At 39.3% G+C, this 26,076-nt stretch overlaps 2 protein-coding genes and 1 non-coding gene across 3 annotated transcripts; 1 reads left to right on the forward strand and 2 right to left on the reverse strand.

Annotated features, from left to right (window-relative positions):
- Window positions 1-9,955: 9,955 nt before the first annotated feature.
- On the forward strand, window positions 9,956-10,062 carry LOC131254470 (small nucleolar RNA R71). Its single transcript, XR_009175584.1, has one exon. It is a non-coding gene; the product is annotated as a small nucleolar RNA R71 (small nucleolar RNA).
- A 7,644-nt stretch (window positions 10,063-17,706) lies between these two features.
- LOC131254138 (RING-H2 finger protein ATL52-like) lies at window positions 17,707-18,198 on the reverse strand. Its single transcript, XM_058255144.1, has one exon. It carries the CDS (start codon window positions 18,196-18,198, stop codon window positions 17,707-17,709), a length of 492 nt encoding a protein of 163 aa, XP_058111127.1.
- Window positions 18,199-24,450: 6,252 nt separating this feature from the next.
- Window positions 24,451-25,653, reverse strand: LOC131253871 (RING-H2 finger protein ATL52-like). The gene has a single exon (XM_058254998.1). The coding sequence runs from the start codon at window positions 25,597-25,599 to the stop codon at window positions 25,180-25,182; it is 420 nt and encodes a 139-aa protein (XP_058110981.1). The 5' UTR covers window positions 25,600-25,653; the 3' UTR covers window positions 24,451-25,179.
- Between the last annotated feature and the right edge of the window lie 423 nt (window positions 25,654-26,076).

Here is a 26,076-nt window from a genome sequence, read left to right on the forward strand (position 1 = left end):
TTTCAATTTTGATGTTTCCACTGATTATAGTCATACAGATCACAGGTGGAAGAATCTGATGGTTGGTAATACATATTATCACTCATAATATAATCACACATTGTTTTCTTTTTTTCGAATGGGTGATAATAATTCTCACTCCCATAGTTATGATAACCCCAACACTCACGTACTGTTTTGTTAATCCGTGGGGTGTAATTGTTCTCTTGCATATGATCACGTAAGGACTTCTTAACTGGTGGATCTTTATATTCCGATCGGTTCTCGATGATAGTTTCAGAAAAGTTTTGATGCATATGTTATTTTCTATCATAATCATCATCCCAATATATGTTATTCTTCTCAGTATACTGACGTTCCCACTCATGCATATACATGGTGAAACCCGAACTCTGAATCTAATACTAAGAAAAACAAAGAAAAGATCCTACAAAAATATGAAAATTAAGAGGAGGAGAAGTTAGAAGGAATGTACCAAATGAGAAATTCCTATGTTAAGATCCTACAAAAGAAAACAAAAAAAGATTAGTTTCTAAAATAGAAAGTCTAAAGTTAGAAAGTTCCTGCAATTAAAATAGAAAGTTAGTTTCTAAAAAGAAGACCTAGAATTAGAAAGTTTCTAAAATAGAAAATCTAATCTTAAAATTAAAAAGTTTCTAAAAATAAACTAATTCTTAAAAAGGAAAGTTTCTAAAAATAAAATAAAGGAAAGATGAGTTAGTTTCTAAAATTAGAAAGAATTTCTAAAAAGGGAAATAACTAACCTAGTTTCTAAAAACAAAAGAGGAAAGTTTCTAAAAATAAACTAGTACCTAAAAATAGAAAAATACTAGAAAATAGAAAATTTCTAAAATTAAAAGAAAGCCTAGAATAAGAAAATTTCTAAAACTCAAACCCTAATTCTAAAAATAGAAAAAGTAGAGGAATTAGAAAGGGATTACCAATTTAGAAGTTATTTTAGGATCCTACAAAACAGGAAAACAGGTTAGTTCCTAAAAATAAAATAAAATAAAAACCTTTAACCTAAAGTTAGTAAGATCCTAATCTTAACCTAATTCTAAAACTAATTAATCTCAGAAAACGTAACCGTCAATCCCCGACAATGGCGCCAAAAACTTGTTCACTCCCCAAGTATAGGGTTGTGATGTAGTAATAAACTCGGTGAGACCGAGGTCGAATCCCAAGGGAGTGAAACCTATACGTAATCCGAAACTAAATAGAACTAGAACTAGAATAAGATGAAATCTAAATCAAATAGAATTTAAGGAATAATGGTGAAATATTAATCTAAAACTTAAAGAATTCAGAGGTAGGAAACTAGGGTGCCAAGGATCCACTTGTAGCAATTGGGAAGTTACCTTGCACTGATTCAAGGACACAACTGGAATCAGAGTCCTATCTTATCCAGTTGGTAAGAAGAGATTTGTCAGATCTCTGAACTTCTCATGAATCTAATCATCAACAGATAAGATTGGTGAAGATTTGGAAGTGATTCCGTCACCTAACCATGCCCAGGAGACTATGGCAAACAACATCAATTTACCAATGTCACAGCCAATCATGAGAGCATTGTAAAGTTAGGAAGGGTTCCATCACCCAACCATGCCCATGAGACGATGACAAACAACAGGGCCTCCTAAGTTCACAATTGTTCACTCCCCAAGTATAGGGTTGTGATGTAGTAATAAACTCGTAAGACCGAGGTCGAATCCACAGGGACTGAAACTTGTACGTTGTCTGAAACCAAGTAGAACTAGAACTAGACTAAGAGGTGATCTAAACCAAATAGAATTTAAGGAATAATTTGTGAAATAATTATCTACTAACTTAAGGAATTCAAAGGAAGGAAACTAGGGATTCAGAGGATCCACTTGTAGGGATCAGGGAGATCTTATGCCTGCATCAAGATTTATTGAATTTAAACTGAACTGACTTGATCTGGTTTTCAAGAGATGAAAGGTATAAGAATTAGAATGGATTCCATCATCTAACCATGCCCAGGAGACAAAGCAAACAACAGGATTAAACTAATTATCAACCAATCAACAATGCATGAAAGTTAGGAAGGGTATCATCATCCAACCGTGCCCAGGAGACGATGGTGAACAACAGGGCTTCCTGACGTCATAAACATCGAAAAAAAAGGAAAAAGAAATATTCAAAGCCATTGCAGACCCATTGTAATTTCAGTCACAACAGACCATTAAAGACTAAGAAAAAAAACATTCCTTTAATAATAACACAAATCAAATTCAGTTCATGAATTTAAATGGAAAGCATGAAAGAGTATCTCCCATCTTGCTACAGGCTTCCCCTCTTAGCCCTAGCTAAGAGGTTTAGCCTAGCATGATTGGCCTGAACCCAAAGTAAATTAGAATAGAAAGAAAAAAATATAACAAAAAATACCAAACTCCAGCGATTGTTGCTCACGTCCCTGCCAAGCTCTTCACGGCTGCCTTTGCTCCTCTCTAAAAACCCATTTTTTTCCTCCACGTCCAAAGCCTCTCCCTCTTATGCAGCCGTCTGCCTCTGCTCCTCTCCATTCGCAGCAGACTCCTCGTGGGACTCTGCCCATCTTGCGTTAGGGAGATTGCTGGGACACAAGATCAGCGTCGGTGAAGAGATCCACCACGTCCATTAGATGCGCCTCGCAATTCTGATAAGAGATGGATGGTTTGGGGTTGGATCTGGTGTGGTCCATGGAATCAATCATGCTGCACATTTATGAATGCTGCAGAGCAGTCTTCTTGTGACCTTTGTAGCGGGATTTTATCAGTCCAAATTCAACATGGGTTTGATTGGTTTTCACCCCTCTGCGTTATGAATGGGTTGGATTGTCAATCCGATCGTGATCGGGATCACAGAACCAGCCTACAGCGGCTGGTTTTCTCGGACGCACGGCATTTTACGCGTTAGCAATTGCAGTGAATGCCATGGGGTCCATGTTCGGAGTCCAATGAGAAATCCACTCCATCCATTAGTTCCCCCCCGAAAAACGAGTGGAACCTGATTGGTTTTGGGGCAGATTCGTGGTGGACCGTGAATCATTTCAATTCATCGTCAGTCTTCCTTTTAGACGGTCGAAAACTTACCCTCGCTGTTTCTTGAAATTCCGCCATCTAGGCGAGGATGATAGGGGGCAAGGGCTTCTGATGGACGGTTCGGATCAGTCCATTGCATCACGGTGGTGGCCTACAAGAAAGAGCCGCAAGCTTTGTTTCTTTTGCAGGAAAGAAATTGAGTTGGAGAGGGAGAGCTCGGTCAACGCTTGCTGACCGACGTTTGGATTTTTGGTGTGCGCCCGGTGCACCTGCGTAACGTGTACATGCACTACCTGTATGGGTCCCACAGAGATGTTTGTGAGAAATCTACTCCGTCCATCTGGTTCTTCACATGATTCAAGGCATTGAGACCGAAGATGAGGTGTATCCAGAGATCAGGTGGGCCCCAGATCAGTAATTTGTGGGCTGATCTGTCCGTTGGGCCACTTTCACAGTGATCCAGGAGCTGAAATTTACGTGTACGGTTCATTTATGGTCCTCAGGCTACGTATGGAGTTTTGAACTGATCAGATGGTGGGAACCCTATGATCTTGCATTCTGGACACTTTTCAGGCCACTTGAGCTTCAATTTCTCGATTTTCTTGAATCCCTGGCATGCACATCCGTCGATCTTGGTCTCCTGGGGTCCGTCGCTTGCCTTGGTGATTTCAGACCGCTAAATCCATGCTTTTAGTACCTTTTCCCAGTCCAGGCTCGTAAACACGCCCTGCAATACAAACACGATTTAAATCGGGCCGTTAAACAGTATCATGTTTGAAAACCCAGGTAATAATAGGGTCTGATATGCAATATTTGACCCTCAACACAACCCCCAACCAGCATCTTGCTAGTCCCGAGCAAGGTATGCGAAAAATAAATTGAGAATTACAGGACAATTTCTACAAACTCAAGAGATTTATGAAAATAATTCCGATACTCGAATTCTAAGATTCATGAATGTTGGCATTACTTTCTCCTGAAATCAAGCTCATGGTAAACTTCATAATCAAGCTCAAATATTAATCCATTAATTAGAACGATTCTAAATATTGAATTCCATGAGTGTATTGTGTAATCTCGGCTTATCATTAAGGTTCACTTCTTAATTTCAGGATATCATTGGTAACCACAAGAGAATTCATGATAACCAACACCTAAACCAAAGCTTGATTCATTCTTCCAGCTTTTGATGATTTTCACACTATGTCAACTTTTTTTTTAAAAAGTACAGCCAAGGAGGAGAATCGAATCTACACCTATAGGGAGCAAACTTATGGTAAAGACCGGTCGCCAAAAAGTTTATGAATGTCAACCTTGGAGAATCAAACCTTCACCTGTAGGGAGCAAACCTATGGTGAAAACCATTCGCCCAATCTTTTCAATTTCTCAAGTTGGTTCCTTTCAAGCTTAGTGATCACCAAATTAATCCTTCAATATTGAATGAAACCTTAATGTGTAAGCGAGATGTGACATGTAAAATTATGATTCACTCAATGTTTAAAACTTCTAACCATGGATTAATAGTTCTAACTTAACTGTGAAATCTAACAAATAGTTGAATCCAAGAGTCATCAATTCCAACATCACTTATCTTGTAATTTTAAATCCAAGATGGCCGTCAAAATCGCTTCGAATTCATACGAAATTCTAGAAAAATTTAAAAATTTTCACAATTTCTGCTCAAGACTAAGAAAATACTGATTAGGAAACCTAATCTCCCACCCCCAACCTAAAATCTACATTGTCCTCAATGTAAAAGAAATAAGCATGCAATGCACATGGGACAAAATAAGTAAATGAGAAGTGATGGGAAGATAATACCTGAAAGAATCAAGAAGCTTTCCATAGATATTTACGTAAAAGGGGGTCAATACAAGAGAGAAACCAACAAAAGTAAAGATAAAATCCTACATATACCACTTTCGCAGGTGCTCTCGATTGCATTTAGCATATGCAACAAGCCTTTAAACCCCTAGGTTGCCCCTAGTAGACGAGTTGTAGTCTCGTGAGGGTTTGCAGTAATGTTACCCACAAACATTGAACTAACTAATGATAAAAATAAAATGAAATGACGAGCTGGGTTGCCTCCCAGGAGCGCTTAGTTTACCGTCTTCAGCCAGACAAATAAAGCAACAACTCTAGTCCTATGAAAGCGATAAACCTACCTATACCTCCATCAGACTAGGAGATCAATCCTGGTAAACAGGATCAGTCAGAGGTATGGACATGTCCTCTGAATCAAATTTTTCGATAGATGGTTTCAATCGATGTCCATTAACTTTAAACTCCTTGCCATTGTCGGGATCTCTAATTTCAACGGCCCCATGAGGAAAAACAGTAACAACAATGTAAGGGCCGGTCCAACGAGATCGAAGCTTATCCGGAAAGAGATGTAATCGAGAATTGTACAAAAGGACTTTCTGACCAGGCGTGAATGATTTTCGCAAAATGTGTTGGTCATGAAATGCTGTCATCTTGTCTTTGTAAATTCTCGAATTATCGTACGCATCATTCTGGATTTCCTCCAGTTCATTCAATTGAAGTTTGCGTAGCGAGCCAGCGTTGTCCAGATTGAAATTAAGATTTTTGATCGCCTAGTACGCTTTATGTTCCAGCTCCACAGGCAAGTGACAAGCTTTCCCATAGACAAGTCTAAAGGGAGACATTCCAATAGGGGTTTTAAAGGCAGTACGGTATGCCCATAAGGCATCGATCAATCGGATTGACCAATCCTTACGATCAGGGTTAACCGTTTTCTCCAAAATGTGTTTAATTTTTCTATTAGAAGTCTCGGCTTGCTCACTTGTCTGTGGGTGGTACGGGGTGCTCACCTTATGAGAGATACCCTATTTCTTCATTAAGCTCTCGAATGGTCTATTACAAAAGTGTGAGCCCCCATTACTAATGATGGCTCGAGGCGTTCCGAATCGAGAAAGGATATTTTCTTTTAGGAATTTAATGACCGTGCGATAGTCATTAATTCGACATGGAATCACTTCGACCCATTTAGTGACATAATCCACGGCGAGCAAAATATACAGATTTCCAAACTATTGGGGGAATGGTCCCATGAAATCGATGCCCCAGCAATCAAATGCTTCAATGATAAGGATGGGATTCAAAGGCATCATATTTCGATGGGACAATGCTTCCAATTTCTGGCAACGCTCACAAGCTTTGTAAAACTCATGAGTATCCCTAAATATAGTGGGCCAGTAAAAGCCACACTATAGAATCTTGGCCGTGGTCTTTTTAGCAGAAAAGTGACCACCACAGGCCTGTGAGTGACAGAAGGAGATGACGCTCTGATGCTCATCGTCTGGTACACATCTCCTTAGGATTTGGTCTGGGCAATATTTAAATAAATAAGGATCATCCCAGAAGAAGTTGCGTACCTCGGTGAAGAATTTCTTCTTATCTTGCGCAGTCCACTGTGTCGGTATGGCACCTGTAGCAAGATAATTAGCAATATCAGCGAACCAAGGTGAATGGGAGACTCTGAACAGTTGTTCATCAGGGAACATATCATTGATATGGGTCACCTCAAGGGAATCAGAGGTATTAAGGCGAGAAAGGTGATCGGCCACTACGTTCTCTACTCCCTTTTTATCTTTAATTTCCAAATCAAATTCTTGGAGTAGAAGGATCCATCGTATCAAACGGGGCTTAGAATCATTCTTAGAAAGGAGATACTTAAGTGCCGCATGATCTGTGTAGATAATGATCTTGGATCCGATCAAGTAGGACTTAAATTTGTCCAAGGCGAACACTACAGTTAAGAGTTCCTTTTCCGTAGTTGAGTAATTCACCTGGGCAGAATTTAAAGTTCTACTTGCGTAATAAATGACGTAGGGCCTCTTATCTTTTCTTTGGCCTAGGACCGCCCCAAGAGCATAATCAGAAGCGTCGCACATAAGCTCAAAAGGAAGGCTCCAGTCGGGTGGCTGCATGATAGGTGCAGTGGTTAATGTGCCCTTAAGCTTGGTGAAAGCTTCTTGGCATTGCTCAGTTCACTCGTACGGAGCATCCTTTTGAAGAAGATTACATAAAGGACGAGAGAGGAGACTAAAGTCCTTTATGAATCGCCTGTAAAATCCTGCATGTCCTAAGAAGGATCGCACGTCTCTGATGTTCTTGGGTGGAGGTAGGTTAGAGATAAGATCGATTTTTACCTTATCTACCTCGATTCCCTTAGACGAGATGATATGTCCAAGGGTCCAAGGACAATTCCCTTCTGAACCATGAAATGGCACTTCTCCCAATTAAGTACCAAGTTCTTTTCTTCACATCTTTTCAGCACACATTTAAGACTTTCCAAGCACTTGCTGAAAGATGGACCGTAAACAGAGAAATCGTCCATGAAGACCTCTAGATATTGTCCCACCATATCAGAAAAGATACTAAGCATACGTCGCTGAAAGGTGGCGGGGGCATTACATAGTCCGAATGGCATCCTTCGATAGGTAAAGGTGCCGTAGGGACATGTAAATGTGGTCTTTTCCTGGTCTTCAGGGGCTATCTCTATCTGGTTGTAGCCCGAATACCCGTCAAGGAAACTGTAATAGGAATGACCAGCTAGCCTTTCCAGGATCTGATCAATGAATGGTAAAGGAAAGTGGTCTTTCTTTGTGACGGTATTCAACTTCCTGTAGTCAATGCACATTCTCCAACCAGTAGTGACTCTAGTTGGCACGAGTTCATTGTTAGCATTGGCTACGATGGTGATTCCAGACTTCTTAGGGACCACTTGAGTTGGACTCACCCATTGACTATCAGATATAGGGTATATGATACCCACGTCTAATAGTTTAAGAACCTCGGCCTTAACCACTTCCTTCATGTTTGGATTTAGTCTACGTTGTGGTTGCCGAGCGATTTTTGCATTATCCTTAAGATATATGCGGTGAGTACAAATCGAGGGATCGATTCCCTTGAGGTCCGCTATCGTCCATCCCAGGGCTCCTTTATGCTCAATGAGAGTAGATATGAGCATATTCTCCTGTTCTTTCTCCAGGTGGGTAGAGATCACCACCGGTTATGTCTCATCTTGACCTAAATAGACATATTTCAAACCAGAGGGTAAAGGTTTTAGGTCAAGCTTTGGCGGCTTGATCAGGTTAGACGGTAGAGGCACTACATCGGTTTGTGGCAATTCTTCAAATTGTGGCCTCCACCGGTTAACTTCAAGTACCGGTGCAGTATCAAGCAAGGCGCACGTCTCCCTAATCATGTCAACATCAAAATCATGGGAGTGGGCCAGGCACGTCTCTAGATGGTCGGAGGATAAGGTTAAAGGTGTCGTATCTTCCATGAAAGAGTCAATCATGTTAATGTCGTGGAAATCATCATCCTCCTCTAAGTTTCTGCAGTTATTGAAAAAGATGTTTGACTCCAATGTTATATTTCCAAAAGATATAGTCATGACACCATTCCTGCAATTGATAATTGCATTTGAAGTGGCAAGGAATGGGCGGCCAAGAATGACAGGAATCTGAGTGCTTATGTTATTGATAGGTTCGGTGTCCAGGATGATAAAATCTACAGGGTAGTAAAATCTATCAACTTGGACCAACACATCCTCGATTATCCCTCTTGGTACACGAACAGAGCGATCAACAAGTTGTAGTGTGGTTAGGGTGGGTTTTAATTCACCCAAACCTAACTGTTTGTATACCGAGTAGGGAATCAGATTGACGCTCGCTCCTAAGTTAAGAAGTGCGTGATCAATTCGATGGTTCCCGATTACGCATAATATGGTTGGGCTACCGGGATCTTTGAATTTCTGTGGCACGTCTTGTTTTAGGATAGCACTCACTTTCTCAGTCAAGAAAACTTTCTTTTGAATACTTTGCCGTCTTTTGGTCGTGCATAAGTCTTTCAGAAATTTGGCATATGAAGGAATCTGTTTCACCACATCAAGTAGAGGAATGTTGACTTTCACTTGTTTCAACACCTCTAGGATATCCTGAGAGTTAGAGAGAGGTTTTGGTGAGACCAACCGTTGGGGGAACGGAGCAACTGACTTCTCTAAAAGTTCCGGTTCTAATTTTTGTGGGGCATCACTGGATCCATCATTATTGTCCTCTTCTGGTTCTTGAGGCTTTTCGGGCCTAACCAGAAGAGTTTTATCAATGATCTTTCCACTCCTAAGAGTGGTGATGGATTTAGCGTGCCCCATCTGATTTGAAGAACTGGGATCATTAATCTCGTACTGCGGTTTAGGATTGGGGAGAGGTTGTGCAGGAAGCATCCCCTTTTCTATAACCATCATATGAGAATCTATCTTTTGTATAAAATCTGTAATTCCCCGCATTGCCTGAGCCAGCTCTTGTATGGAATTTTGAACCGGTTCCTCTTGAGGTTTCACTTGATTTGGATTTTGATTGAAGAAACCTGGAGGAGTAGCCGTTTGTCCATTCCTCCAACTAAAGTTTAGATGATTTTTCCAGCTAGGATTGTATGTATTGGAATTAGGTCCAGCAAAAGGTCTTCGATAGTTGTTTACGACATTAGCTTGTTCATTCAACACTCCTCGAAAGGCGGGTATTGTAGGACAATTCTCAGTTGTATGAATGTTGCAATCACAGATGCCGCAAACAATTTCATTAACCTTATCCTTCTTTCCTTCCATGGCCTCAACTTTCCTTATGAGAGTAGTCACTTTACACTTGAGATCATCCTCTTCTTTCAAGAGATATAATCCACCTTTCTCCTTTAATTGAGTCGGCCTAGACGTGGTGTTCGACTTTGGGTAATAGTCCCATGATTGTGTTTTTTCAGCAAGACTATCGAGGTAATCTCATACCTCGTCGACATCTTTATTAATGAACTCTCCATTACACATTATCTCGACCATTTGGCGCATGGAAGATGTCAGTCCATCATAGAAAAAATTTGTAATGCGCCACGTTTCAAATTCGTGTTGTGGGCATGAACTGACCAAATCTTTGAACCTTTCCCAACATTGGAAGAATGTTTCATCTTCCTTTTGGGCAAAGTTCATGATTGCTTTTCTGAGGGTAATCGTTTTATGATATGGGAAGAATTTTTTTATGAATTCCCTCTGCATGCCGTTCCATGTGCCAATGGATCTAGGACGTAGTGAATGTAACCACGTCTTAGTTTTCTCTTTTAAGGAAAAAGGAAAGAGTTTCAGCCTAATTGTATCCTCAGATACATTAGGAAAACATAATGTAGCTATAATCTCATCGAACTCTTTCAAATGTAAATATGGACTCTCTGATTCAAGTCCATGGAATTTGGGAAGGAGTTGGATAACTCCTGGCTTGATGTCCATTTGTCCTGTGTTTTTAGGGAATATCATGCATGAGGGCATACTCACTCCCGCCGGTTGTAGATAATCTCGTAAAGTACGAGGCGGGGGTGCCTGATGCACCTCGTTCTCATCTTGGGTATCCTCCACCCTGGGTGGAAGTAGAGGAGGTTGGTCTTCAGCCATAACTTCAATTAACTCAGGGGATTTCGAGCGGTGTCTAGTCCTGCGATGGATAGTCAACCCCTTAACCAATCCTCCTTCAGTCAAGAGACGTTGAGTGTTATCACGGGCCCACTTGGGCATGAAACACTCGCAGCCCTCAATCAAATTCAAAGCTTAATCCTAAGAAAGGAAAAGAAAATCTAAAAAGAAAGAGAGGGAGAGTTGGAAAGAAATTACCAAATTGAAGCCCTTAAGTTAAGGACCTGCAAAATAAAACAAAATAAGTTAGAAAAAAGGAGAATGTCTAGAATTAGAAAATCCTAAAAAAGGAAGATAGAAGTAAACTAGTTTCTAAAAGAAGAAAGTCCTACACTAAAAGTAAATTAAAAAGAGATATGAAAAATGGAAAGTGGAGAGAAAGAACTTACCGAATTAGAAATTTCTATCTTAAAGGCCTACACAATAGGAAAGTTAGTTTCCAAAAAAAAATTCTATGAGTAGAAATTTAGGAAACAAAATTAGATTCTAAAAGAGTTAAAATTAGAAAGTAAAAAACAAAAGAGGAAAGTTTCTAAAAATAAACTACTTCCTAAAAATAGAAAAATACTAGAAAAAAATTTAAACCCTAATTCTAAAAAGTAGAAAAAGTAGAGAGATTAGGAAGGAATTACCAATTGAGAAACTTATGTCAGGATCCTATAAAACAGGAAAACAAGTTAGTTCAAAAAGTCTACAACTAAAGTTAGTCAAATTCTAATCTTAGATTAATTCTAAACCTAATTAATTTTAGAAAATCGCAATCGTCAGTCCCCGGCAATGGCGCCAAAAACTTACCCTCGCTGTTTCTTGAAATTCTGCCGTCTAGGTGAGGATGATAGGGGGCAAGGGCTTCTGATGGACGGTCCGGATCAGTCCATTGCATCACGGTGGTGGCCCACAAGAAAGAGCCGTAAGCTCTGTTTCTTTCGCAGGAAAGAAATTGAGTTGGAGAGGGAGAGCTCGGTCAGCGCTTGCTGACCGACGTTTGGATTTTTGGTGTGCGCCCGGTGCACCTGCGTAACGTGTACATGCATTACCTGTATGGGTCCCACAGAGATGTTTGTGAGAAATCTACTCCGTCCATCTGGTTCTTCACATGATTCAAGGCATTGAGACCGAAGATGAGGTGTATCTAGAGATCAGGTGGGCCCCAGATCAGTAATTTATGTGCTGATCTGTCCGTTGGGCCACTTTCACAGTGATCCAGGAGCTGAAATTTTACGTGTACGGTTCATTTATGGTCCTCAGGCCACGTATGGAGTTTTAAACTGATCAGATGGTGGGAACCCTATGATCTTGCATTCTGGACACTTTTCAGGCCACTTGAGCTTCAACTTCTCGATTTTCTTGAATCCCTGGCGTGCACATCCGTTGATCTTGGTTTCCTGGGGTCCGTCGCTTGCCTTGGTGATTTTAGACCGCTAAATCCATGCTTTTAGTACCTTTTCCCAGTCCAGGCTCGTAAACACGCCCTGCGACACAAACACGATTTAAATCGGGCCGTTAAACAGTATCATGTTTGAAAACCCAGGTAATAATAGGGTCTGATATGCAATATTTGACCCTCAACAACAATCTCATAATGAAAAGAACATATTCAAAGCTATTGCAGATCTACTGTAATTTGAGCCACAATAAACCATTAAAAACTAAAAGTATTCCTTAATAATTAAACTAGAATCCATAAGAGTTCAATAACCATGAATCAAAGCAAAACTAACACCCCAATCACGCTACAAGCTTCACCTCTTAGCCCTAGCTAAGAGGTTTAGCTAACCATAGGTATGATTAAACTAAATCTCAAAAGAGAAGAAAAGAAGAAAAAAAACAAAACAAAACAAACTCTCTCTCCTTTGCTTCACATCTAAACCGAGCTTCTCTCCCCCTCTCACGTTAGAAGATTCCTAGCCATGGATCCCTGCAAATTGAATCCCCCTTCACGTTCTCTCTCTTTCTTTCTTATAGGAAGCCAGGCGGTCGTGGCTGAAATTAGTTGGACTCTTACGCACAAGAGGCGGTGCGAAAGAGGAAAGACTCTGTTTTAGAAACTGTGGAAAGAGACTTTTACGCATCCAGCAAACGTAATCGGAACACCTTGCGAGGTAAGATTTTAGAAGAAAATCTGTCCATCTCCTGGCTTCATTGGTTCCATCTTGTGGACGTTTCTGATCACCATTCTGTTGACCCCTGGCCCACTAAATCGAAAGCCAAAAACGTGCTTCACGAACGCTGCTTCCGCACGTTACACGAACGCTTGTTACAGCGTGCTCAACACGACAGAACCGGAACTCTGTTTTGCTGTTTTGCTTGGTTAAGATCGACCGTTCACTTGCTATATTTCGAACGGTTTAGATCATCGAACATTTCAAGATGAAATCTCGGAAGAAGATCCAGAGTAGCCATCACAAATGGGCGTTGTCTGTATTGCAGCAAACCAGACGTCTTTCGGCTGAGGATTTTGACCATCTTGCACTTCATTTTATAAGTTGAATAGGTCAGGTCCAGGATGGCTCCGTCCGAGCTCCATGATGGATGATGTAGATCGATCAGGTGGCCATGATGGTGGCCCACCGTCTTCCGCAAAAAGCTCCGCGCAATCCGTCTGCGTATAGAGCAGCGTCAGCTTCCGTTTTTGAATGGGATATGGGACCTGCGTGCGTCTCTTGCGCTGTAATGATTGGTGGGGCCCATGATCGAAGTTGGAAAGGAAATTCAGTCTGCCCATTTAACTCGCAAGAAAAAATCAGTCAGAGATGGCTAGTTTTGAATTTCTTCTGACGTGGCCCACTTGATTTTCTATTTTACCGTCCGTCCTCCGTTTGAATGGTTGAAATCCGATTCACGCTATCTTCTATAATTCTTCCACCAAGGAGACCCCCCCCCCCCAGGACACATTGGACGATCCAGATCATGAAAAAGGATGATGGATGGGGCCCATTGTCAAAACCCAATCGCAAGCACGTCCGTCACTGGACGTTTTTAGCACTATTTGGATGTTTTGTACAAAAAATAGGTGGGGCCCACTTCTGATGGCATTCTCGGAGATCTACTCCGTTCATTCTCTTCTTAGTAACGTGTAAGCCCATGAGTCAAAGTATGAAGTAGATCTGAACATTAGGTGGGTCACACCATCCACATGTTATGAGTCACTATCCATCGTTGAAGCAAGTCAATTCTCCAGTTACCTGCATGGATATGGAGTTCATTATATTTACAAATTTGACACTCTCCCTTCTAAAAACGTCTGTTGTTTGTTCTTCTTTATTGCACCGTCCAAAAGAAGTGAAATTTGACGAACATCCACCATTGTTCGTGCTCTTTCCATCGGTTCAGTTTGTGTCCCGATCTCACAAGAATGTCCAAGATATTTTTTTAATGGTTATTGTCTGATCTTGTCCATTGAGTCACTTACACATTGATTCAAGGGCTAAATTTTGACATGTACGGTTAATTTATGGTCCCCAGGCCATTTATGAAGTTTTAAGCCGAATAGATGGTGGAAAGCCTGTGATTTTTCATTTTGGACGTCTTTCGAGTTACTTGAGCTTCAGTTTCTCGATTTTCTTGAATTTCTGGCGTACAAATATATCGATCTTGGTCTCCTCGAGTCCATCCCATGCTTTGGTAAATTCAGAGCGTCAAATTCATGCATTTAGCAACCTTTTTCAGTCCAAGCTCCTAAAGTCACCTTGCAACACAAACACGGTTAAAATAGGCTGTTAAACAGTATCATGTTCATAAATTCAGGCAATAACTGGGGTTTGATATGTAATATTCGACCCTCAACAAACCCTTAATAGAACTATAGTCCTTGAGCTGCCATTTGCTGCAAGATATGGGGCCCTAATTGAAGAGGAAGAGAGTGTGCACATTTTTTTGTTGCCCTAAAAATGAGCTAGGAAAAATTGTTGCTCACCCTCAATTGTTGTTGGTGGGACCACTAAATCAAAATCATAACTAAAAAAAGCTTGAAAAATCAACCCAATTTTTAGGCAGGTTGGTCGGTTTTGACTCCACTTGATTCAATAATTCAAAACTAAATAACTTAAAACAAATAATATTTTAATTAGTTAGATAAGTGCTTAAAAATATTAAATAAGTTGTTTATAGTGTGTTAATTAAGGAGTTTGTTCTTGTTTTTTTTTTTTTTTTTTTTCTATCAATGGTTACGGGCGATGTCCATAGTATCAATATCTTTTTACATATATTTTTGGCTGGGGATATAGAAACATAGATTGATATTGTTGGCCGGGGATATAGAAACAGATATTGATAATCCTGATATCATCATTGATACTTGAAAATGTATTGCTGACCAACAAAACATCGGGGAAACATTGGAAAAATGGCGAGAACTTTTAGTGAAACTTTAGGAGATGCTAAAATACATGTATTTGCATATTTAGGAATTAAAAAAATTATAAAAAAGATGCATATATAATAAATTCCTATTTAATGGGGGCCTAAAGCATATACTGTCTTAGGAAATTAATGAGTTCATTTCATACCAATAATATCATTAGAAACACAATATTACTTAAAAGTTGTTTTTAATTTTTTTTTTAAAAGTCGTGCATCCTTACATCCATACATGTCCATCCATCCATCTGTGCATACATACATACACTAATACATCCAGGCATATATATCCACACACACACACACACATGTTTATTCATCGATCCCTACATACATCCACATATACCCTAATACACCGATCCATGCATGCATGCATATATACACTACTGCATCCATCCATCCATCCATTTATAGAACATGATCATTCATCTATGCATATATAAATACATATACACATACATGATCATTCATCTATGCATATATAAATACATATACACATACATGATCCATCCATCCAACCCAACATTCATCCATCCAACCAACCAACCAACCATACATATACACACATGCATATACGATCTATCCATCCATCCATGCATACAAACATGCATTCATTATCCATCCATACATGCATAATATATGCATCCATAACACATCCATCCATCCATCCATCCATCAATGCACACATTCGGGCACTCTTGCGTGCCTGTGCACACACACATATCATACATCTATCCATACATGTACATAATTATACAATAAAATAATTATTTTTTCTAAAATAAACAAATTTTTAATTTTTTCATAATTTATTAAAACTCTAAAAATAGTTATTTATTAAAAATTGCAACAAATCACTCAAAATCCATACATAAAAAGAATACATTACTAAGTTTTTTCATGAAACAATGTTATTATTTTTTAAAATAAAACATATTTTTCACATTTTTAAAATTTAAATAAAGTTTCAATTATTAAAAGTTCCAAAAATTGATGAGGAGCAGTCTAAATCCACTCCCTAACTAGATCTCAAAAAAAGTTTTAAAAATAAATTATTTTTTTTTTCTAATTTTTGTAGATTTACACACGTATTCTCCCTTTCCCAACTTTTCCTCAAGATTGAGGGTTTTGATTTACGAAAATGGAAGAGTGGTTGAAATAAAATAAAAGAACTAATTTTCTATTTTCTTTTGAGTTTTTCTTATTTTTTTGCAGATTTACGCATGTTTTCCCATTTCTTAAAATTTTCCCGAAATCGGGAGATTTGATTCATGAAAATGAAAGACGAGTGAACTCCTTTTTTCATTTCTTGATTCTGGCTCACGAAGCTTTCAGTCCATGATTTCTCCCCTAAATGTGAGGTTCGATCCACCAAGAAGGAAGATGAGGTGCCGATTTTTAAAAAATGCCCAGTTTTTTTAGGTACCTCAAAATTCTGCCATTTATGCAAATACTCTGTTTCAAGAGAGTATTGCCAAAAATATCACTGATACAAGTGACTCCTGGGATTTATTCATACTGAGGAGATTTTTGCAATATTTTTTCAAATATATCGCCCATGCATTGATACATAGTGATATATCAACTACATTTCGTGGATACTTGAAAATTTTAAGAGTTTTTGTCTGATAATATCTCCAATACTCAGAACACTGGTTATGAGCAAGTTGATTGGCTGTGGTTGCATCAGTGACAAATGAAATCATCACCTCTAACATAAAATCAGTAGTCTTATCCAACACACCATCAATAACTTATTTTATATGCTCTAAAGTTCTTTATAAATATTATTTACTGTATATAGCGTTTGGCCAACTTTACCCCTGCATTTAGTGGTGGAGAGGGGTATTAATAAGTAATTTTAAGTGTGGCTGTCCCATCGGCCAAAGGGTTGTCTTTCTCAATTCATTGATGAGAGTAATTCGCTCGTACTTCTCTTCATCTTTGCAAGTAGCTGGCTCATAAGCATGGTAGGAGGGGATTACGCAACAAAGTCTCTCTGGATCCCACCGTGATAACTATGCAACATCCACACCATGTATCTGTTTTCACTGGTAGGCGTCAGCTTAAAAATGAGGTAGATCTAAAAATGGAGTGTACCACAACCTACCAATCCAACAAAAAGTTATGGCCCACCCAATAGCTTCCAACCTTTCATGTGTCGAAGCCAAATCCCATCCGTCCAGTAGGTTTGCCCCACCATGAGTATTGCATGGTGCAAAATTCATATATATATATATATATATATATATATATATATATATATATGGCTAGACATTGTTTTCTATAGTGTGGCCCACATGATGAGTGGATGGGGCTGTTCACTTAATAGGAAGTTACTGTTGGAAGTTGTTCACTGGGTGGACCATAACTTGTGGTGCAACATTCAGTTCAGTTTTTGAATTTGTGATGTGGAGGGAGACATCTTTTTGTATATGTGGAGCCGGCAGTTTGTGATCCAGATTGTTCATATGATATCCCTTGGCCTCTGTATCTCCCAGAGAGGAGATATTAAAACCTTTGATTAGTCGCCTAGATAGATGATTGAGGAAATCCAGACTGTTCATATGAAAATCCTCTAATCCTCGTGGCTTGTGCATCTCCCAGAGAGGGAGATTCTAACCCTTTGATTTGTGGCCAGAGATAGATGACTAAGGAAAGGGGGGCAAAGAAAGTTCTGTTGGGTTTTGCGTTTTGAAACTATGATTTATATAACAAATGATTCAATCTTCATCTCACAAAAGCTAGTATTACATACAGTTTCTTAGTTATCATTTCAAGGGGGGAAAAACACCTTTGTAATGCTAGGTGCACCTAATTAACTAGTACTCAAGCCATGTCGCTGGGGTCTGTCGAACCTTGATGCATATCTTCCCCTTCTACTGGGGCCTGGCAGGGCACACTCGGCACAGTAACAGTGGCACGACAAAGCGGGCAGTTGGAGTGAGAGAAGAGCCACATATCAATACAAGGAGCATGGTAGGAGTGCTTGCACTCGGGCAGCTGCCGGACGTCTTCGCCATCAAAGAAAGCCATCAAGCACACTGCACACTCATTTGCTGAAAATCCCACATGGGTGTCTTCTTTCTGGTACTTATGCATCGGAATCGACTGCCCATTGTAACTTTCGGGTGCACTAATCGTGTCTTCAAGAGGCTCACTGAACCTCCGATGGTTTTGACGATGAAGGCAGCACCATCCCATAGCAATGAATTTGACTGTCATTAGTAAGATGGCTGTGCAGGCAACTGCTACAATGCTGTAGTAGAAGGTTGAGAAGTGGCCCTTCCAATCGGATGAAGCGGACGGCGCAGATGCCATGAGAGGGTTGAGAGTATCTCGTATAAGGCCACCTGGTCGGGAAACCAGCAACGATTGGTAAATGTTTTTATTAAGTAGTTTAGAAGAAGACAATGGTTTAGTCAGTAGTAATCTAATGGGCCATGTGGCTTAAAGGGATTTTAATTAGTGAGGTTGCGGTTGAGTGAAGGATGTGGACGATGGATATTAGTTGTTTAATGGGCGAAGGGCATTTTGGAAATGATAAAGTGAGCTATAGACATGATTATAAAAACCATTTGAAAGTGATGGAAAAGGAGAGGAGGCTCAGCCCCGGATTAGAGCGTCTATGTTAACTTACATGCTACATGACCTTAGACCTCTCCTTTGTCTCATATGAGAGAGAGAGAGAGAGAGAGAGAGAGAGAGAGATCAAAATGTCCCAACCATTTAAAAACTCCAAAAAAACTTGACTTGACTCGCTGAGTCAACTCAATAAATCGCTATTCGGTTCAAAACAAAAATGTTAAAACTCAACAAAAGCTCGAAAAAAAAAAAAAAAATAACAAAAACAGAAACAAACAAACAGAAGAAGAAAGAAGAAAGAAGAAAGAAGCCAAAACCCAATAAACCTCGATTCAGATCAGCATAACTTGGACATAATTTCAATTTCATCATTTAAGCCTAAGTAATTGGCATCCGCTATATAAATTCTATCCTGCTATTCCACTCCAAGGGTCGGATCTTAGTTAAACTATCATCACGTCTTTTCTTGCTACTTCTATTTTAGTTCTTTTGCACCTTTCCCTTGCCCTTTTAGTTCAACACAATTTATATGTTAATTTTATTTTAAAAATAAAATATGATGGAAAAGGTAAAAAAACCCATCGAGTCAATTCAACTCGACTGGGTTTCAAATAGAGTTTTGGTGTTTTTAAACTATGGTCATAGCCATATAAACTACACATATTTTGTAGAAGATAGGCTCTTTTTTTTTTTTTCTTTTTTTTCTTTTTTTTTTTTTTTGTAGAAGAGAGGTTGTATGAGCCTTAACCCAAAAATGTAGACTCTTCGAGTCAGCATATGTCATGACCATGTGACCATTGAATGGGTCTATTGCACATGTTTCATTTCAGCCGTCCATTTGCATATTAATTTAATGCTTTGGACCCTTTAATCAAGACAACATTAGGGCCACAGCCTGCCTAAGAAAAAAAAGAAAAAAAGAAAAAAGTACAACAGTCTATATTCATCGATATATCCTATGAGATGATAGGATAAGCGGCCTGCTCCTCACGAAACCTTTAGTTATAGTGCGGTGGAGCCCATGGATTGTGAATAAGATGATACCTGTCTCAACAAATAGGTTATGTATTAATGAGGACCTTTCATTTTGTGGGGCCTAGTATAGTTGGAAAACAATTAATTACACCCATAGATTGGATGATCATGTGAATATAATCAGTTGCCTTCAAAGCAATTGTTAAAAACAGAAACTTGTAACTGTCAAACTGGAGTGCTGGAAAGTGACTAACAAAATAATAAAATAAAAAACAACTAATGTTTACTGATATGTCTGATTTTGGGAACATGGGTTACCCATGAATGGGCCCACTTTTGGCCCATCTTGAATGGCAGATCATCCTGCCACGTGTCTGCAGGGGGATGGCTCTATCATATTTTAGTTTTTACTACTGTTATAAGATATCCCCAAAGTCTACTTGACCTAAGTTCATGGTTCAAATTATTCTGTATCCGTAGACATTAATAAACAGTATTATACCAATTATATCATCATGCGACTGATTTATTGGGTGTTTTTTTGTGAAAATTTTAAAAAGTTAAAAATATTAAAATAATATTTTATTTGTATCTTTGTATATATTTGGTTTTTCAGTTAAAAATTCTTCCATGTATTGATGAATGACTTTATACTTTATTTAAGGATTAAGTAAATAACATAATATTTATTTATTTCTTATTTTTTCCTTGTGGTTTTTCTTTGATAACGATAATTATCAATTTATCACATCCGTCGTGGCCGATATATAGTACATATCAGCCATTATTTAAAACCATGCATTAGGTTGGCCCATGGTCATGGGGTGTATTCTCTTTGCTTGAATGGTATTGGGATTAAGAGAAGGAAAGAAACAGCCAAAATGGTTAATAAATTAAAAAAAAAAAAAAAACCGCAGTTGGGCATGAAGTTATGGTTGCATTGGGACTGATCTCTGACTGTTTATTGGGTTCAGTTCATATTTTACGGGCCATTAAGCAAACATCACACAGATCTAATAAATATGAAGCATTTGATAAATGTCTTTGATATGGACGGTCAAAATAAATCATAAAAAAGTAGGTCCAATGAATAATTTGGTTCATCTATTTGTTAGTGTTTATCATGGATTGCTTGTAATTCTAAAGAATCACTTTTGTTAGGCAATTGTAGACATCTCATACATGGCTTTGAAAATGGATGGCTGTAGACAATAAGGCCTAATCAAAGATGGATTAGATAACTATGAAATTAGGCAAGTGTAACCATCTCATTCGGGGCTTTAATATTTCTGTACGATAACTATGAAATGTGTTTTGGACTCAATGAAGAATTCAGATCAACCAAACTTAAGTGGGTTATCCATTTAAACAACCCACTGTTTTGGGGTAGGTATAAGGATTGTGAAATCCGCATATTTTAAAGTTATTTTATTTATTTATTTTTGGGGATTTCACAAATCTATTCTTCCATAAATCTATCAATTTGGAGGAAAAGTTTAATCTTTCAGAAAAAAAAAAAAACACTAAATACTTAACAAATTCTTGAAATAAAATAAAAAATAAAAAAATCTTTGCAATAAATGCTTTATCATAAAATAAAATGCTCTGCAAACCTATAAATTTATAGTTTGATTTCTAAACTGTAGAGCTTGAAAATTGCTAAATACGCCTAAATCATAAATAAGGCTTTAGCGTACAACTTCCACCACAATCTCGAGTAAAACACAAAATAATTTGATCTGGCAGATGACCCTTATTTATGAAAGACGGGTGATTAGAGAAAGAATTGTTGAACGGTTCAAATTCAGCAGTACATGTACAGCCTTGATGACCGTTCTAACTTATTTTTGGCACATGACATATGGGTTATTAGAGAGAGAGAGAGAGAGAGAGAGAGAGAGAGAGAGAAAAGAAGTCCTACAATCCAAATTCAATCCTACATGTATGGTCGACTAGACAAGTGTTCAAACCTAATTTCCTATATATAACACATCCACTGCACACTACTAACAATCAGATATGAGCCTGTTCAGTTGGGAAATGAGGTGCTGGTAGCCGTTATGGACCCATGTTCTATCAAGTATCTAGGTCTGTCAACATGCCAGGCCTGACTTGAAGAAATGTCTATCCAAGCAGGAACAGATGCAAGCATGGCCCAGTATTTCAAAACTGAAGTATAGGATTCGAGTGCTCAAGTGAAGTTTGTACATGGGTGTATGTGAAAATAAAATAAAATAAAATAAATAATAATAGTAAAGGTATATCCAAGTATGCCAACCGATGTTACACGCAAGAGTATTTTTATCATGCAAAAATTGAAAGTTGAAAAATGATATTTTGGCTTTTATAAGTAGTAAGAAGTATAGATTATTATTTATTTTATTTAAAATTCCTGCATCAAAGTAGCACCCTAAAATGCATCATCATCTTGAGTGATATATACTTCCAATCTGATATGAGCCCCAAAAGCAAGCAGATCGAAGGCTCAAGTGGACCACACCACAGGAAACAGTGGGGATTGAACACCTACCGTTGAAAGCCTACGGGGCCACAGAAGTTTTGGATGGATCTGGTATTTATGTTTTCCCTTCATCCAGGTCTGTGTGACCTTATTAACAAGTTGGATAGCAAACAAACCTCACGGTGGGCCCTAGGAAGGTTTCAACCGTGAGTGTTATTGTCATCACTGCTTCTTGTGATGTGGTCCACTCAAGCTTTTGATTGGCCTCTTTTTCAGGATCATCCCATAAAATGATCTGTCAAAATGGATCGACGGAGTGGATAAAAAAAACATCAAAGTCCCCACAGAGCCCCTTCGAGGACCGTCCGTCTCTAGCTGTACCCAATCCGCGTCCTGTTGTATGGACAATAACGTATCATTCAAGTAGTGGGTATGTGCCATTTCGTCTACTGATCACAATATCCATCCCATTAGAAACGTTAGTCCTATCATGTGGAACATCTTGCACACAAGAATGAAGCTGATCCACTCATCAGGTGGGCCACAACAGAGAAAAATTCACAGCCGCCAATTGATCCAGCCAACCTGATTCGTGGGTGGTGCTGATTATTTCACTAGGTGATATTCATGATATGGCCAACTTAAAATTGGACGGGTTGGATGTCATACAATTATGATATTGCGGCGTATGATGCTTGATACGTTTCACACAAAAATTGTACGATTTATGCATTGACTGGATTGAAACAGCGTAGGTTGTGGATCCCACTTTAAATAAGTCAGGACCCTAGATGGGATTGGTTGAACAAACATAACCATTTAATTGGTAGGCACTTTTTTGCTGAAATATAGCTGTTGGATATATATTTTTTAATTTCAACCGTCCAATAAATGTACACCAATCCAATAATTATCTTATCAAACAAGTATAATCTATGGTCTTTGATACAAGTAAGATGGGACCTACAATCTGGCCAGTTCAATTTGAGTTGGTTCTCTGCCACGTGTAGGAATTCTCAGTGACTGCGTATCATCCTCGTCTCTGCAAGACCATCTTAGTTTTCCTCACGGAGGAATGTATCTTGTTAGTTGAGCCGTGTGGCAACTTGATACGCTAGCCCTCAGAAATTGTACACGTGGCATGCATGAACAGAAATTAAGCCGACTATACTGTCAAACCCACTGTCGATGAGTCAGATTGTTTCGGTAATCTTAACCTCTGATTAGCGGACACTTGTTTGTTGAAATAAGTCTATTAGATATATTTCATTTTTAACCGTCCAATAAACATTTACCAATCCAATGGTCATAATAAGCGTGTTTTCTAGTCCATATACTCATCTAAACCAAGACTCATAATTTGGACAGTTTAACTTGATTTATTTGCATGCCATGTAAGTAATTTCTTAGTAATTTTTAAGTACCTGTGTATTATCCATCACAACCAAGAGTATCAAATATTTTCTCATAGAAACCAGGGCTCAAAGCTATATATTTTCAAATCATAGAGATGAATATACACTGAATTTTCGGTGTATATTTTCAGTTAGGATGGTCAGATTAAAGAAACAAAGCATGTAATTATGGAAAGACAGTTTGGAAGGTGATGGCCCAGCAAAATCTTGCTACCCCACATAAAATTCCATTTGGATTGGTTCCCGCGCTTTTTTTGGATAGAGGAATTATAGGGTACATCAACCCACATCTTTGGACGGTATGCATGGTTTTCCATTTGGATAAGGCCCATGGTTCTATAATCCAGACCATTGATCTGTAGAGTCCCATTGTGGATGGAGAGCTCCCCATAAATCTACCAATTGGAAGACCCCGGCCGTAGGTATTAGGACATCTTTCATTTGAATGAGGACTGCTTCTGTCTATCCGTGAACCACAAATCAAAGGGTTGAGATTGTTCTATCAAGGATTTTATTTATTTTTGTCACAGTCCATGTATGGTAGGATATAACAGGCAAATGGTCTGGATTAGAAATGCATGGGCTCCAATTCTCAGAATGGAAAACACATGTATGCTATGCAAGGACGTGGGCCATCGTATCATAAAATCCTCTTTTAACACGACCTTTATACATTGATTTTTATAAGGAAAAAATGACAACCGTTCGATCTTTGACGGTTGTCAGATGTGAGAGAGAAACCTACTTGGTGGGCCCCAAAGTGGCAGTCTCTACATGTGACAACTGTGTGATCAAGTTAGGATAATTTTTCAGAAGATTCTTGGAAAGCAATTAGGTGCAAGTAATAAACCTCCAACATCCCTCTCTCTATATAACTGTAAATCAGGTGGTTGGCCCACCTGAATCTGAACAGTAAATCATATGGGCCCACCATGAACTAAGATCCGAAAAATCATAATCAGATGTCAATACAATTAATTTTAATGTGGACCACTGACTATTTTGTTTTCATCCGTGGTTTAAACTCCACCAATCAGAGGGCAGGATCAGCAACCAGTATGACCTTTTGAACATAACCCATGGACCGGCTGGATGGATGGTCCAAACCACCACACCTTGCATCCATGTGGACCCCATCAAGAATTATAGTACAAGATTTCAAAGCTAATCAATGGATCATAACCAATTTCATATACACCAAAACCATACATCCATGTACAACATCTATGAGAATTATAGAAACACCCTTTGAGGCCGGTTCCTCCGCAACGTTTGTAGAATAAGCTTATACTACAAGGTGGTATGTGGGGCCCATGGTGATGATTAAATGATATCCAATCCGTCCAAAATGTTAGGCCTTTCAACATTATCTCACTTCTCAAAAATCAGCCTAATAGAGAATGTAAATAGGCCATACCAAGGTAAATTATTGGGTGGGACACCCACCATTGAAACCAGCAAATTGTCCGTGGGCCCACTGTGTTTTATATATGCCATCCAATCCATTCATAATATGTGACCCCGCAAGGATGAATGAACAACATCAGACCAACTCAGGTAGACCAGACCACATAATTTTAGACATTTAATTCATGAGTTCACATACTGTGGCCCAACCGATTTTTTAATCCCAATAATTTTTTTATTTCCAACGATAAATTGATGTGATTCACATGATGGACGGATTAGATGTCAATAAATCATAATGGTGGGCCCCACAAAGCATGTTGTAGAATAAGCTTATCTACAAATGTTTGTAGAGGAACCTGACTCCGTCACCTCCTCATGCCAGTCCACCCTCCCTACCAATTCAAATATCAACCTCCAAAGTCCTGCAACCTACCAGATCCGGTGCACCCCCTCCCATCACGACGGCGACGGCGACGGCGTCATGTCAGTCCGGCAAAGCGGGCAATTGGAGTGCGATTCGAGCCATGTATCAATACAAGGTACGTGGAATGAGTGCATGCACTCCGGCAACAATCGTAGCGACTCACCGTCCTTGAACTCAGACAAGCACACCGCACACGTGCCATCGTCGCCTTTGCTGGCCAGACCTTCCTCGCCGTACGTGTATGCGGGGATGAGATGTATGATCGACGCCTGTAAGCCGCTCGTTTGTTCTTCGGCCGGTGCGAACTGCTGGTTGTGTGGGCCACGTGGTGGGCCGCGATGATTGCAGCCTAAGCAATGGTAGAAGATGAGCAGGATAGCGGCCGTTACGATCACGATCAGGGCGGCTAGGAACGGTGAGAACTGGATCTTTTGAGGCGTTTCCTCCATCATAGGAACATGGGCTGGCTACGGCCAAAAGATGGAATAAATACACCGGCGTCGATTGCAGGAACATGCACGGTCCCACCACGAGCGCGCATGCATCCGGACTCTTACATATAAGGGAGAAGTCTTGTGGTCTCCGTTGGATTACCAATTCAGGTGGTCACCCAAGTCGTTGAAGATAGTGGGACCCACTCGTGTGTCATGATTCCTCGTATTGTTTGTGCCTCCAACATTGTTTGAACTGATGGATTGGAAAGACTACCTGAACTGGTAGTCCAGTGGACCATAAAACTGGAGTTTATTACTGCATGTGGATGGCATCCTGTCCATCGGGGTCTCCCTTCCGGGAAAGTTGAACGCCTCAAAAAGGGCTGATTCAACGATCATCATCAGCCAGACCCACTGCATGAATTTAGAGATTTTTGGATGATTGTTTATTATTTTCCATGGTACGGTCCACCTAATGATTGCCTAAATCAAAGT

Source organism: Magnolia sinica, chromosome 8, assembly GCF_029962835.1.
Source record: "Magnolia sinica isolate HGM2019 chromosome 8, MsV1, whole genome shotgun sequence".
Taxonomy (NCBI): Eukaryota; Viridiplantae; Streptophyta; class Magnoliopsida; order Magnoliales; family Magnoliaceae; genus Magnolia; species Magnolia sinica.